This window comes from Dendrobates tinctorius, unplaced genomic scaffold (genome assembly GCF_039654945.1).
Source record: "Dendrobates tinctorius isolate UK_male_01 unplaced genomic scaffold, ASM3965494v1 ptg000022l, whole genome shotgun sequence".
In the NCBI taxonomy this organism is placed as follows: domain Eukaryota; kingdom Metazoa; phylum Chordata; class Amphibia; order Anura; family Dendrobatidae; genus Dendrobates; species Dendrobates tinctorius.
In genome coordinates this window covers 91,346,101-91,358,520 of record NW_027361690.1, presented here as the reverse complement: position 1 = coordinate 91,358,520, position 12,420 = coordinate 91,346,101, and the positions used below count along the sequence as shown (strand labels likewise).

The 12,420-nt window shown below is 46.3% G+C and overlaps 1 protein-coding gene across 3 annotated transcripts in view; it reads left to right on the top strand.

Moving 5' to 3' along the window:
* The window catches only part of LCTL (lactase like), a 55,854-nt gene that overhangs the window by 14,618 nt on the left and 28,816 nt on the right, over positions 1-12,420 (top strand). For 2 of the 3 annotated variants that reach the window (XM_073568903.1, XM_073568902.1), the window contains exon 1: positions 3,271-3,360. In XM_073568903.1, the coding sequence (XP_073425004.1) occupies positions 3,271-3,360 (90 nt within the window). Of the gene's footprint in view, positions 1-3,231; positions 3,361-12,420 lie in introns of those variants that run through there. The other variant, XM_073568901.1, reaches the window with a different exon arrangement.

Below are 12,420 nucleotides of genomic sequence, written 5' to 3'. Positions count from 1 at the left end.
GGAGGCTTACATATAAAGCGCCACTCCAGCCCTGAATAAACAACAATGCTTGAGTAGTGCTTTCAGTAAATTATGTTACTTTTTTCATTGTGTTTTTTTAGTGTATTTTTTTTACATGCGTTTTTATTGCTCCAGTTTTTGTCTATTTTTGGTATGTCATGTTCTAAATAAACTGATGGAAGGAAAAAAGTTAGGCTGTGTGCCCACGTAGCGATTTTTAAGCATTTTTGCCGCGATTTTCGGCGCGAAAACGCTGCGTAAATGTTTAAAAATCGTGTACAGAACGCCCCCCATGCATTCCTATGGCATTCCGCACATGCTGTGCTAATGCTGCGCTTTTTACCGCGGCGGAATTGCATCGCGGAAAAAATCGCAGCATGCTCATTCTTTTGTGCGGAATCACAAAGAATTGCCGCGATTCCGCACCCATAGGAATGCATGAGAATCGCTTACTTCCCGCATGTGGCTATGCCCACCATGCGGGAAGTTAAGCGTCTCATGTGCGGTTGGTACCCACGGTGTGGAGGAGAGGAGACTGTCCTCCAGGCCCTGGGTACCATACCCCTGTAAAAAAATAATAAAAAATAAAAAATCGGGGTATATTTACCTTCCGGTGTCCCGCGCTGCATTCCCGGCCTAAGCGTTCCCATAATGCTTTGCGGCAAGGCCCTGTGATGACATAGTCTCGCGTGACTCTAGCGGTCTTGCAAGATCGTTATAGCAACGCGAGACTACGTCATCACAGGTCTCGCAAGGCATTACTTGGAACGCTGTGGCCCGGGATGGCAGTGCGGGACGCCGGAAGGTAAATATACCCCGATTTTTTTATTTTTTTTAGCATTTTAACATTCTATCTTTTACTATTGATGCCGCATAGGCGGCCTCAATAGTAAAAACCTGGTCACACTTGTCAAACACTATGTTTGACGAGTGTGACCAACCTGTTAATCACTTTCCAAGCGATGCTTCAAATCGCTTGGAAAGTGCTTGAATATCGCACGCGATAATCGCGGTAAAATCGCGGTGAAATCGCACAGAAAAAAACTCGTGATTTCTGGGAAGGAGTATGGTTTTTAGTGTCCGGAATAAAACGCTATGTGGGCACATAGCCTTAATGTTCCAGCTCCTTAAAATTAAGACATCTTTATTGATCCATAAAAATCGTGAATTTGGCAAATCCTCTGCAGAGAAGGTGCACACCAGGAATACAGCGACGCGTTTCCATCTCAAGGATCTTTCTCAGCTGTGAAAAAGATCCTTGAGATGGAAACGCGCCGCTGTATGCCTGGTGTGCACCTTCTCTGAAGAGGATTTGCCAAATTCACTATTTTTATGGATCAGTAAAGATGTCTTAATTTTAAGGAGCTGGAACATTTCCCTTTTTACTTTCATTGGATATCACACTTCCTGTCCAGACAGAGTTCCGAGCACCATAGGCTGTCGGCAAGCTGGCTGGGGCTTGTAGCCTTTTTTTTTTTTTTTTTTTATCTATATCTAAATAAACTGCTTTGTTTTGGTTTTGACAAAACTTCATATGATGAATTACATATTTTTTTTAAATCAGTGGATTTTCCACATCTAATGTAATTCTATGGGGAAAATCTGCACATAAAACTCAGCGTACTTGCAAGCGAAATTGACATGTTGTGGATATGCACCACAGGTCAGTTTAAGCTGAGTAGTGAAAAGCACAGTAGGCACGAGATTTCTATAAACCCCATCCACTTTGCTGGAATTAAGACGCAGCATTTTTGACACATGGAAAATACCAAAAGCTCATTATGGGCACACAGCCTAAAAGAACGGGTCAAATGAGTATTAGGCCATATTCCTAGTTTTTTACTGCAGTTTTTACTGCAGGTGTCTGCACCATAATTTATAATAGAAATCTGGTATCATTATTGCATATTTGCATTTTCCCTTTTTTTCGAGTGTTTGGTTTTTGTAGGCTACTTTCCCAGGATGAGATTTTGGTGAGTTTTCGAGATTTTCTGCACCATTTCTGTTCCCATTAAGTAAAATAGGTTACTTGATGTTTTTCAAATATACGCAGCATAAAAAAAATCACCAAAAACAGATCATGGGAAAAGAAGCCTTGAGCACTTTAAATGCTTTTACATTTGTACATGCATTTGCTTAGGCTTTGTATAGAAGCATATGGGTAGAAAAACACAAAAAACACAGCTTAACACCGTCTCTAAGGCCTCTTTCACACATCAGTATTTTTGATCAGTATTTCATAGGTATTTGTATGCCAAAACCAGGAGTGTCTCCAAAACAAAGAACAGACATCAGTCTTTCAATTATATTTTTTTCTTGGTGAGTTCCATTCCTGGCTTTGGCATACAAACACTGATGCAAAATACTGACCAAATACTGATGTGTGAATGAGCCTTAAAGGGAATCTGTCACCCCTTTTTTGAGATATCATATAATGATATCATTCAATTGTGTGTCACATAAGGATTCTCTTAGTACTTTTGCTTCCCCCTGACCCGGCACCTTTCATGCATAAATACCTTTTTTATATCAGTTCAGATGTATGTAAACTGCCGCTGTCCGGTCCGCTGGGCGGGGCTTATTCAACTGCTCCCCCCCTCCCTGTCTTGCTCTACACAAGAAGAAATGCGTGGAGCAAGACAGGGAGGGGGGGGGAGCAGGTGAATAAGCCCCGCCCATCGGACTGGACAGCGGCAGTTTACATACATCTGAACCGATATAAAAAAGGTATTTATGCATGAAAGGTGCGGGGTCAGGGGGAAGCAAAAGTACTAAGAGAATCCTTATGTGACACACAATTAAATGATATCATTATATGATATCTCAAAAAAGGGGTGACAGATTCCCTTTAAAGCACAGTGGGCATGACTTTTTATGAAATCACATGCACTTTGCTTGAGCCGACAATCAAAGCAATTTTTCTGAACAAAAAAGCTGCATTTTTGCTATATGGGAGCATGACCTAAGTTGTATGCTTTTTAACCTAATACAAAGCACAAAGGGGGACAATTTTGTTATGTGGGGGCACCAAGGGGACAGATTAAAATAGAAAAAATGGCTTATTGCCAGACTCTAGAGATTCTCCTCAGAACTGACAATTTGTATCATTGTCCTAATAACATATATGTTGTATCAGCATCTACCATCTGAGCATGAATTACGGTATTTACATCTGCAAATGGCAATTCTTACAAGGTTATCACAATTCGTATCTTCTATTTGCTTTGTTAGAACCTGCAAGAGAAGTTCGGTGGCTGGCAAAACATCACCATGATCACTTACTTTAATGATTATGCTAACTTGTGCTTTGAGAAATTTGGTGATCGAGTGAAATATTGGATCACATTCAGCAATCCCTGGGTGAGTAACAGCTCTAGAAAAGAAGAACAGCAAAGGTTGCAAAGCTATAGGGATGACTACAGTTGAAATTGGTCCCCTAATACTGGGAGCTTATATGCCCCCCTCACCATGCCATGGGAGCCAATACACATTAGATTAAAGTTCAAGACAAAGGTTGATTTCAACCGTAAGGAATTATAGTTCCTTTCAACCCATGAATGAGTGTTTGTGATCATTCACAACCCTGGTTGGGCTCGTTGGACTTTTTTTCAGCCAATGATCAGTTCTGTCTGCATCATCGGATGAAAAAAAAATCTAATATTGGTCAATGTAATGTGTGCAGCATTTACTTTTGTGTAAGAGCACTGTTAAGCAGCAAAGAAAAGGGCTATTGGGAGTAGCTCTGAAGTGGCTAGGGTGGTAGTCGTGGCGAGGAGCTGTTGTGTTCCCTCATGCTGGTGCCCCACAAAGAAAACAATGTCCCATATGTGGTATGTAATATGTGCTAAGTAGGACATTCACATTAGGCTCCGGAGTTCCCTCTGATTCTGTATTCCCAGTTCCGAAGTCAGAGTTCACACAAACAATTCCAGACTCTATGTTCATACTCCTGTTGAGTTCAACTTTACTTGAAAACAGGGCTTTTGGTACAGATGTAGCACACTTCACATTCATTTGCATTCCGTGAGCTCTCCCTGCCTTTTCTGACAACTTCCATCCCGAAGACGCTCCTTTCACTTCTGCAGCTCTTGTGCCTCTAGGTCCATCATCTTCCTTCATTACGCCGTCCGGTTTCCCTTGGAAAAGGTAAAAGGCGCCAGCAGTTCGGCCTAGTCCCGGCAGTAGGCCCCGGATCATCTCAGAATGATTACTGCATTAAATGGTGACCGCCCGCACACTGCTTATCCTGGGGTCCCGCATTGCCTCAGCAATCTCCAGCCCCATGGCTAATCTGTCTTTCCTCTCCTGTTGCTAAATCACTCGTTCTGCCCTTAATCAGGAAATCTCACCACTAGAGATGAGCGACTTTGCCTTTTTTTGGGTCGAGTCGGGTTTCATGAAACCCGACTTTCGCAAAAGTCGGGTCGAACACAATTGGCCGATTATCGCGAAAAGTCGAAGGCCGACTGAAACACGAAACCCAATGCAAGTCAATGGGGAAGAAAAGTCGGCAGTGAGTAGAGGACAGGAAACACACCTACAGTGCCCATTTTAATGCCAAAAACATCAATTCTTATTACTTAAGCTTGTCAACCTTAATTTACTTTATAATAATAGTTAGGCATTGAAAACTGGGGGTTATTTGGCTAAAGTTGGGGGGGTAGGGCTGGCTCCAGATTTTCGTGGGCCCAGGGCCAAAGAGTGTCACTGGGCTCCTTTAACACATGCCACAATTCATGATCCTCTGATACGGCAGAAAAATAGCGGTATAGTACAATGAAAAATACTTCACTTCCTACATCACATGACTGATATCCATTTTAAATTCTCCAATAGCTCCAAAAACGGACAGTATATTACTCCATACAGTATTATGGCCACCGCATAGTATGCCATACAGAGTAATGAGGCCCATATATTTCTCCATACAGAATCATTGGTCCCATATAATGTTTGAAACAGTATATGATGAGCTCCACATAATGCTACAGTATATGTTGGTCCTCTTATGGGCCCAAATAATGCTCCATATATAATGGGCCCCATTTCTAATGCTCCAGTGTATAATGGGCCCTGTAAATGCTGCTCCAGTGTCTGATGTCCACCTTTGGTATGCTCCAGTGTATGGTGGGCCCCATATATCATTCTCCAGAGTATAGTGCTCCCCAAAAATTGCTCCCAACTTTTAAAACAATTAAATAAGTCTCCTCGCTAGGGAATCCCTGTACTCTGGACTCCTCGTAGTCCCCATCTTCCATCTCTCTGCACTTGGACTGTTAAGGCAGAGGGCGTACAGACGTGATGTCATCGTGCTCTCTGACCAGAATGTCACTGTCAGGAAACGCGGAAGACGTCACGGCGGTGGAGCAGGGAGAGGTAAGTATTTCAACTTTGCAAGTGCTGTGATCCTGAGCAAGCAGGGGGGCCCACTCGTTGGCGACGGCGCTGGCACAGGGCCCCTCATAGTACGGTGGTGTGTCTGATGGTGGGTGGGCTCTCCCACCCGCAGAGACACTTTTGCATACTATGAGGGGACCTGTGCCAGTGCCGTCGCCCATGAGTATGCCCCCCCACCTGCTCAAGGAACCTGCACTTTCATCATCTGCACCTTCCTCTTTGTCACCGTGTAAGGTGGTAAAGTATGCGGGAAGGGGAACCTGAGTTTCATGAGGGTCAGATTCTGGCTGTGTAGAGTGTGAGGGGAATGTAGTGGTCTGGGTCAATGTACCAGCAGAATCATCTAGCAGTGGCTGGGCATCAGTGCACTTGTGGCGCCCCCAGGAGTACGGTCGCCACAGTGGCATTACCTTCCTCCTAGGGAGTGTGATGTCAAGCTTGGGAGCAACAAAGGATCTCTCTAGCAGTTAAATCAACACACAACACAGTTCCCACTCCAGGCCAGCAGGGAGAGCTCTGAACCTGACTGCTGAGGAGCTGTTCTCTGTGGTCGGGAGGAGGGAAGTTAGGGCAGTCTGTGAAGGGAAGGGGAAGTGTGTGGACATGAGAAGGGGAGCTGGAGGATGAGCAGAGTTAAGGCTCACTCCTAGCTGGAGCGTATGGTCCGGATTCCGGTCTCCGAGTTTGTAGGGACACTGATGGTCCTGCAGCAGAAACCGGAGGAAGTAGCAGCTGTAAATGCTGTTCCCAACTAAGGCTCAGAGGCCCCAGCAGCAACGTGTGTGAGCCAGAAGGAAAAGGCTACGGCTGCCTGCCATACGAGAAAGTTCCAAAAGAGAGTCAACAGGGGGAACTTCAGTGAACTCAGTACTGCGAGTACCTCAGATAAGCGCTAGAACGGAGGCCACACTACCTATCTGCAGAGAGAGAATTCCTAATTTGCTTCCAGGCTGACCAACTCCTTCTCCATCTGTACTCTGGGTCCTGGACGGCACTTCCCAAGTACAGGTAAAGGCACTGCACGACTGTGTCTGTCATCTTTCTCCTGCACCTGGCGCACGGCTCTGCTACATCCTGCACTGCACACCATCTACCAACTCTTTCATCTGCCCTGCGACTACGGCCCTACCTGTGTAGGGCTTCTACATCTTAGCTGCACCACAACATCTGTCCCAGAGAAGCGACACTGCAGCGCTGGTCAATCTGATCAGAAACCACCACCATGACACATCCCTCTGAGACACCGGCCCGGTACCGATTAACCCCACAGCCCTGGCTGGCGACCCACACTCCATGTCAGATTAATCTTGGACTGGGGAATTCACGATTTGACTTGATAACCCAGGCATGGTATGTGAGAAAGAGCTACATGGATTAATGTGAAGTGTGGCCTGCTGCATCATTCACTTTTGGTGGGGGTGAAGGACACAAGGAAAGGGGTTCTTCCTGACCAGGAGCCAGCACTTGACGACTCAGTGCTTGCATTTTTTGAAACTTCAGAAGAGGAGGGAATATTAGCTGGAGTCTGTTTCGGCAATGTAAGCCAAAACCAGTTCCTGATGCTCAGGCTTTAAAAGCGGTTAACCTACTCCCAGAAAAGGTAGCCTTTCAGGCCTTCCAGAGCCAGACCATGACGCAGGCTCAACACCTCCTGCCTTAGCTGCTATTGTGCTTTTGCCACTACCAGCAGATGCACCACCACCATCAGTACCAGCTGTCCCCCCCACGCCCACATCTGTGGCCTCTTCCACCATACTTCCAAATTTTGGAGAAAATGTACCCAAAATAACATCAGATATATGGTACTGTATCAGAAGCGTACAGCTGTATACAGTCAAAGGATAATTGTAAATCTCCGTATATATTTCATGAGTCACACAGACGCTCACAGGCTCAGTATGGATTAGACAAGAATATAAAAAGTAGAAAAGGTACAGTATCATCAGATAGCAGGTATATATAGTATAGTTTAAAATTTTAAATCTCCGTATATATTTCAGGAGGCAGACACAGACGGTCTCAGGCTCAGTATGGATTACAACGCAATATAAAAAGCCGTAAAACGGTAATGGATCTGACGCGTACAGCTGTATACAGTGTAGGGGTCATTGTCAATCTCAGTATTTATTTCCAGAGTCAGAAACAGACTCTCACTTGGTCAGTTTGGATTAGACCAAAATATAAAAAGCAGTAAATGGGTAATGTAGCACAAGCGTAGTGCTGTATACAGTGTTGGGGTAATTTTTAAATCTACATATAAATTACAGGAGTAACCCACAGACTCTCACACGCTCAGGATGGTTCACACCACAATATAAAAAGAAGATCCGCAAGAAATAATCACACATGTGGGCCAATGTTCCAGGTGTCAATGATACACTTAGAGTGGTGGGTGGAGGAGGACTTTCCGGCAGAAAGGGTACAGTATCACCAGATACCAGGTATATATAGCATAGTTTAAACATTAAAAATGTACATTTATATATCAGGAGTAGTGTTGAGCCACCCCGCTTGTGTTCCAGTTCGGTTCGGTTCGGTTCGTCGAACAGGAGGCAAGTTCATCGAATGTTCTTCGAACGTTCGACGAACACCGTCGAACCCCATTGAAAACAATGGCAGGCAAACACAAACACATACAAACACATAGAAAACACATACAAAACACCTTAAAAGGTGTCCCAAAGCAGACAAAATGCTCAGAAGACACAAATAACATATGGAAAAGGGCAACTACATATAGAAAATAGGTGGAGGAGTAAAAGGAGGAGGAGGAGACACAGATATAGGCATGTCATGCCCTTATAAAGTCAAGCAAGGCTGGAATAAAAATCTAAAAGACAAAAAAAAATTCTAAAATTCTAAAATCGAAGACGATCATATACCGTCGGACTTCCCACCATAAATTATGCCAACTGCCGATCGGGCGGCGTTATTCCCACGACCCTCCGAGCAGCGTCCATGAAGGCAAAGTGTTTGGTTTACGTGGGCAGCATGGTTGTAAAGCTGAACCTTAAAGGAATGTCCAGAAGGGCACCACCACAAGGAGTGGAGCCTGCGGCTTAATTGGACTCCACACGGGCAACCTCAATCATGCCAGCCACGGAAAAGATGGACAGATTGCAAGCTTTCTCGATTCTGTGGGTGGTGGTGCATGGCCGTTTTTAGTTGTGCTAGCAATTTGTCAGCTTAATTCCGTTAACGAACGAGACTCCGGCATGCCCCCGTGGTCCGCGTCCAGCTTACTAGAGGGACACGCGAGACTCTGGCACGCGAGATCGAGCAATAACAGGTCTGTCATGCCCTTACATGTCCGGGGCTGCACGCGCGCTACACTGAAAGGACCAGCGTGTGTCGCTTACAGGTGCGGATAACCTGCTGAACCCCGTTAGTGATGGGGATCTGGGATTCCAATTCTTCCCCGCAAACGAGGATTTCCCAGTAAGTGCAGGTCAACCGGAATTAGGCCTAACTGGCATTCCAGAAAGAATGTGCAAAAATTAAGTGTCCAAATCACAGGTGCTGTAGCTTGCTTAACAGCTGGGCTCCTCTGCTGAGTAGCACACAGTTCTTACATAAACAGGCGGCATAGCTTGGTTCACGGGTGGGCAACTCTGCTGAGCAGTAGACACAGATACTAGGCCCAAAGTATTGACTGGGCTAAATGGAGTTAAAAAATGGTTCTTACATAAACAGGCGGCACAGCTTGGTTCACGGGTAGGCTCCTCTGCTGAGTAGCAGACACAGTTACTAGGCCCAAAGTATTAACTGGGCTAAATGCAGTCAAAAACTGGTTCTTTCATAAACAGGCGGCATAGTTAGGTTCACGAGTGGGCTCCTCTGCTGAGTAGCAGACAGTGCTACAAGGCCCAAAAAGATTTCCTGGACAAGATGAGGAAAAAGTTATTAGAAACACACAGGGTGTAGCTCCTTGACAGGTGTACTACACCGCTGGCTACCAGACACCGCTACTATGCCATGAAACTGTCTATTAACATTGAAAAACATTATTAATCTAATATATAAAGCTGAAGTGTGTGTGTGTGTATGTATGTATGTATGTATGTATGTATGTATGTATGTATGTGTGTGTCCGGGATTGGCATCCACACCGTCGCAGCAACAGCCACAAAATTTGGCACAGTCACACGTCTGGACCCCGAGAGCGTCCTAAGCTATGTTGTGAGGCGAAATTTTAACACGGTGCGTTCCAATTCACCAAACAATTTTGCCCCTATCTACGTAATGGGGAAAAAAGTGTGTGTGCATCAAGCCCCGCCCTTCATTATGATGTCACAATGGTTGCCATGGCGACGCTGATTCATCATAGGTTGCAATAGGGACGTTTATGTCATAACTGTTGCCATGGCGACGCTGATCTCATCATAGGTTGCAAGCCCCGCCGCTCACTATGATGTCATAATGGTTGACTATGGGATGGAGGATGTGTGATGGGTATATGGGCACTGGACTATGGGATGGAGGATATGTATGACGGGTATATGGGCACGGGACTATGGGATGGCGGATATGTATGATGGGTATATGGGCACGGGACTATGGGATGTAGGATATCTATGATGGGTATATGGGCATGGTACTGAGATGAAGGATGTGTGATGGGTATATGGGCACTCGACTATGGGATGGTGAATATGTATGATGGGTATATGGGCACAGGACTATGGGATGGAGGATGTGTGATGGGTATATGGGCATGGGACTATGGGATGGAGGATGTGTGATGGGTATATGGGCGCTCGACTATGGGATGGAGGATATGCATGATGGGTATATGGGCACAGGCCTAAGGGATCGTGGATATGTATGATGGGTATATGTGCATGGGACTATGGGATGGAGGATAATTATAATTTGCTATAACTAACCACAGTTAGTTACTATGCCCGGGCAGCGCCGGGCTCTTCAGCTAGTGTGAAAATAAAGTTACGCTTTTGGTGAACGAATCCGTTCTCGAATGGAACCTCGAACAGCCAAAGTGTTCGAGTTCGACAAACGGCGCGAACACCGCCCAAAACAGCTTGAATTTGAACTTGGCAAACAGTTCGACTCGAACACCGCTCATCTCTAATCAGGAGGCATACTCAGACGGTCTCAGGTCCCACTGCTGTGTGTTGGGAATGCCTCAAACAAACGGTTTACCAGAGTTGCTTGTTTGTTAGCCAATATTAACTCTGGGTTCTCCTGTGGCATGATGTTTTGCAATTTGCCTTTATAGCGTGGATCCAGGATGCTGGCCAACCAGTAGTCGTCATCGTTCATCATTTTGGCAATGCGGGGGTCCCTTTTTAGGATCTGCAAGGCATAATCACACATGTGGGCCAATGTTCCAGGTGTCAATGATGCACTGCGAGTGCTGGGTGGAGGAGCACTTTCTGGCAAATCCACATCCCTCCAGTTACGCACAAACCTTGTACCTGATCTTACCACGCCAACATTTTCTCTTGCCCCCTGAGAAGCATCCTCCTCCCCTAAATAATCATCCCCATTATCCTCCTCCTCTTTTCCTCTACCTCGTCCAGGAGAGTTTCCTGAGCAGACAATGGCTGAATGTCATCAAGGCTTCCCTCCTCCTCTTCCTCCTCGGCTGCAGACGCCTGCTCCTTAATGTGCGTCAAAGTTTGCATGAGCAGACGCATAAGTGGGATGCTCATGCTTATGCGCTTACCAGCCGTGTGCATTCCTCAAGACACTGAAGGACTTTACAGAGGTCTTTCAGCTTCGACCACTGCACACCAGACAACTCCATGTCTTCCCTCAAACTGCCTGCCCGTGTATCCTCCCACAAATGCATTACAGCCTGCCTCTGTTCGCACAGCCTATCAACCATGTGCAGGGTGGAGTTCCACCTTGATGCAACGTCGATAATTAGGCGGTGCTTGGGAAGGTGGAGCAATCGCTGCAGCTTCTGCATACGACTGGAGTATACGGGCGACCGGCGGATGTGCGAGCACAGTCTTCGCACCTTATGGAGCAGGGCTGTTAACTCTGGATAATTATTGAGGAAGCACTGCACCACCAGGTTCAAGGTGTGAGCCAGGCAAGGTATGTGTCTGAGTTTTGAAAGGGCTATGGCTGCCACAAAATTACGGCCGTTATCACTAACTACATTGCCTGCCTCAAGATGTAGACTGCCCAGCCATGACTCAGTTTGTCGCTGCAAGCAGTCGGCCAGTACCTCCGTGGTGTGTCTGTTGTCGCCCAAACACATAATCTTCAACACAGCCTGCTGACGCTTACCACTAGCTGTTCAATAGTGGGACACCTCGTGTGCAACACTGGCAGCTGCGGATGGAGTGCTTGTGCGACTGCGCTCTGTGGAAGAGCTTTCACTTCTGGAGGAGGAGGGTCGAACGCCTACAGCCCACTATTTCCTATACTGTGGGCTAGGCAGCACTGTCCCACCGCCGCTGTTCCCTGTGGACCCTGCATCCACCACATTAAGCCAGTGCACAGTGATGGACACATAACGGCCCTGGCCATGCCTACTGGACCATGCATCTGTTGTGAGGTGCACCTTTCCACTCACTGAGTGCTTGAGTGCATGGACAATGCGGTCTTTCACATGCAGGTGGAGGGCTGGGATGGCTTTTCAAGAAAAGATGTGCCGACTGGGTAGGTCATAGTGTGGTACTGCGTAGGCCATGAGCTCGCGGAAAGCTTCGCTTTCAACCAACCGGTAGGGCATTATCTCTAACGAGATTAGTTTGGCAATGTGGGCATTCAAACACAGTGTACGGGGATGAGAGGATGATTACTTTCTTGTCCTACTCTGAGTCTCTGGTAGGGTGAGCTGGACTTGAGAGCTGCATATGGTGGAACTAGCGGTGGACATGGCAGACTGAGAGAGGGTTGGTGATGGTGATGGTGTTGGTGGTCTTGCTGATGGCCTAGATTCAGTCTTTCGTAGCAATAACATTGAGATTCCCTGACTGCTTTGGCATTGCGACGACACCTCAACATTTGCTGCTGGTGGTGTGCTAACCGGTGGGCTTACAGTGGGGG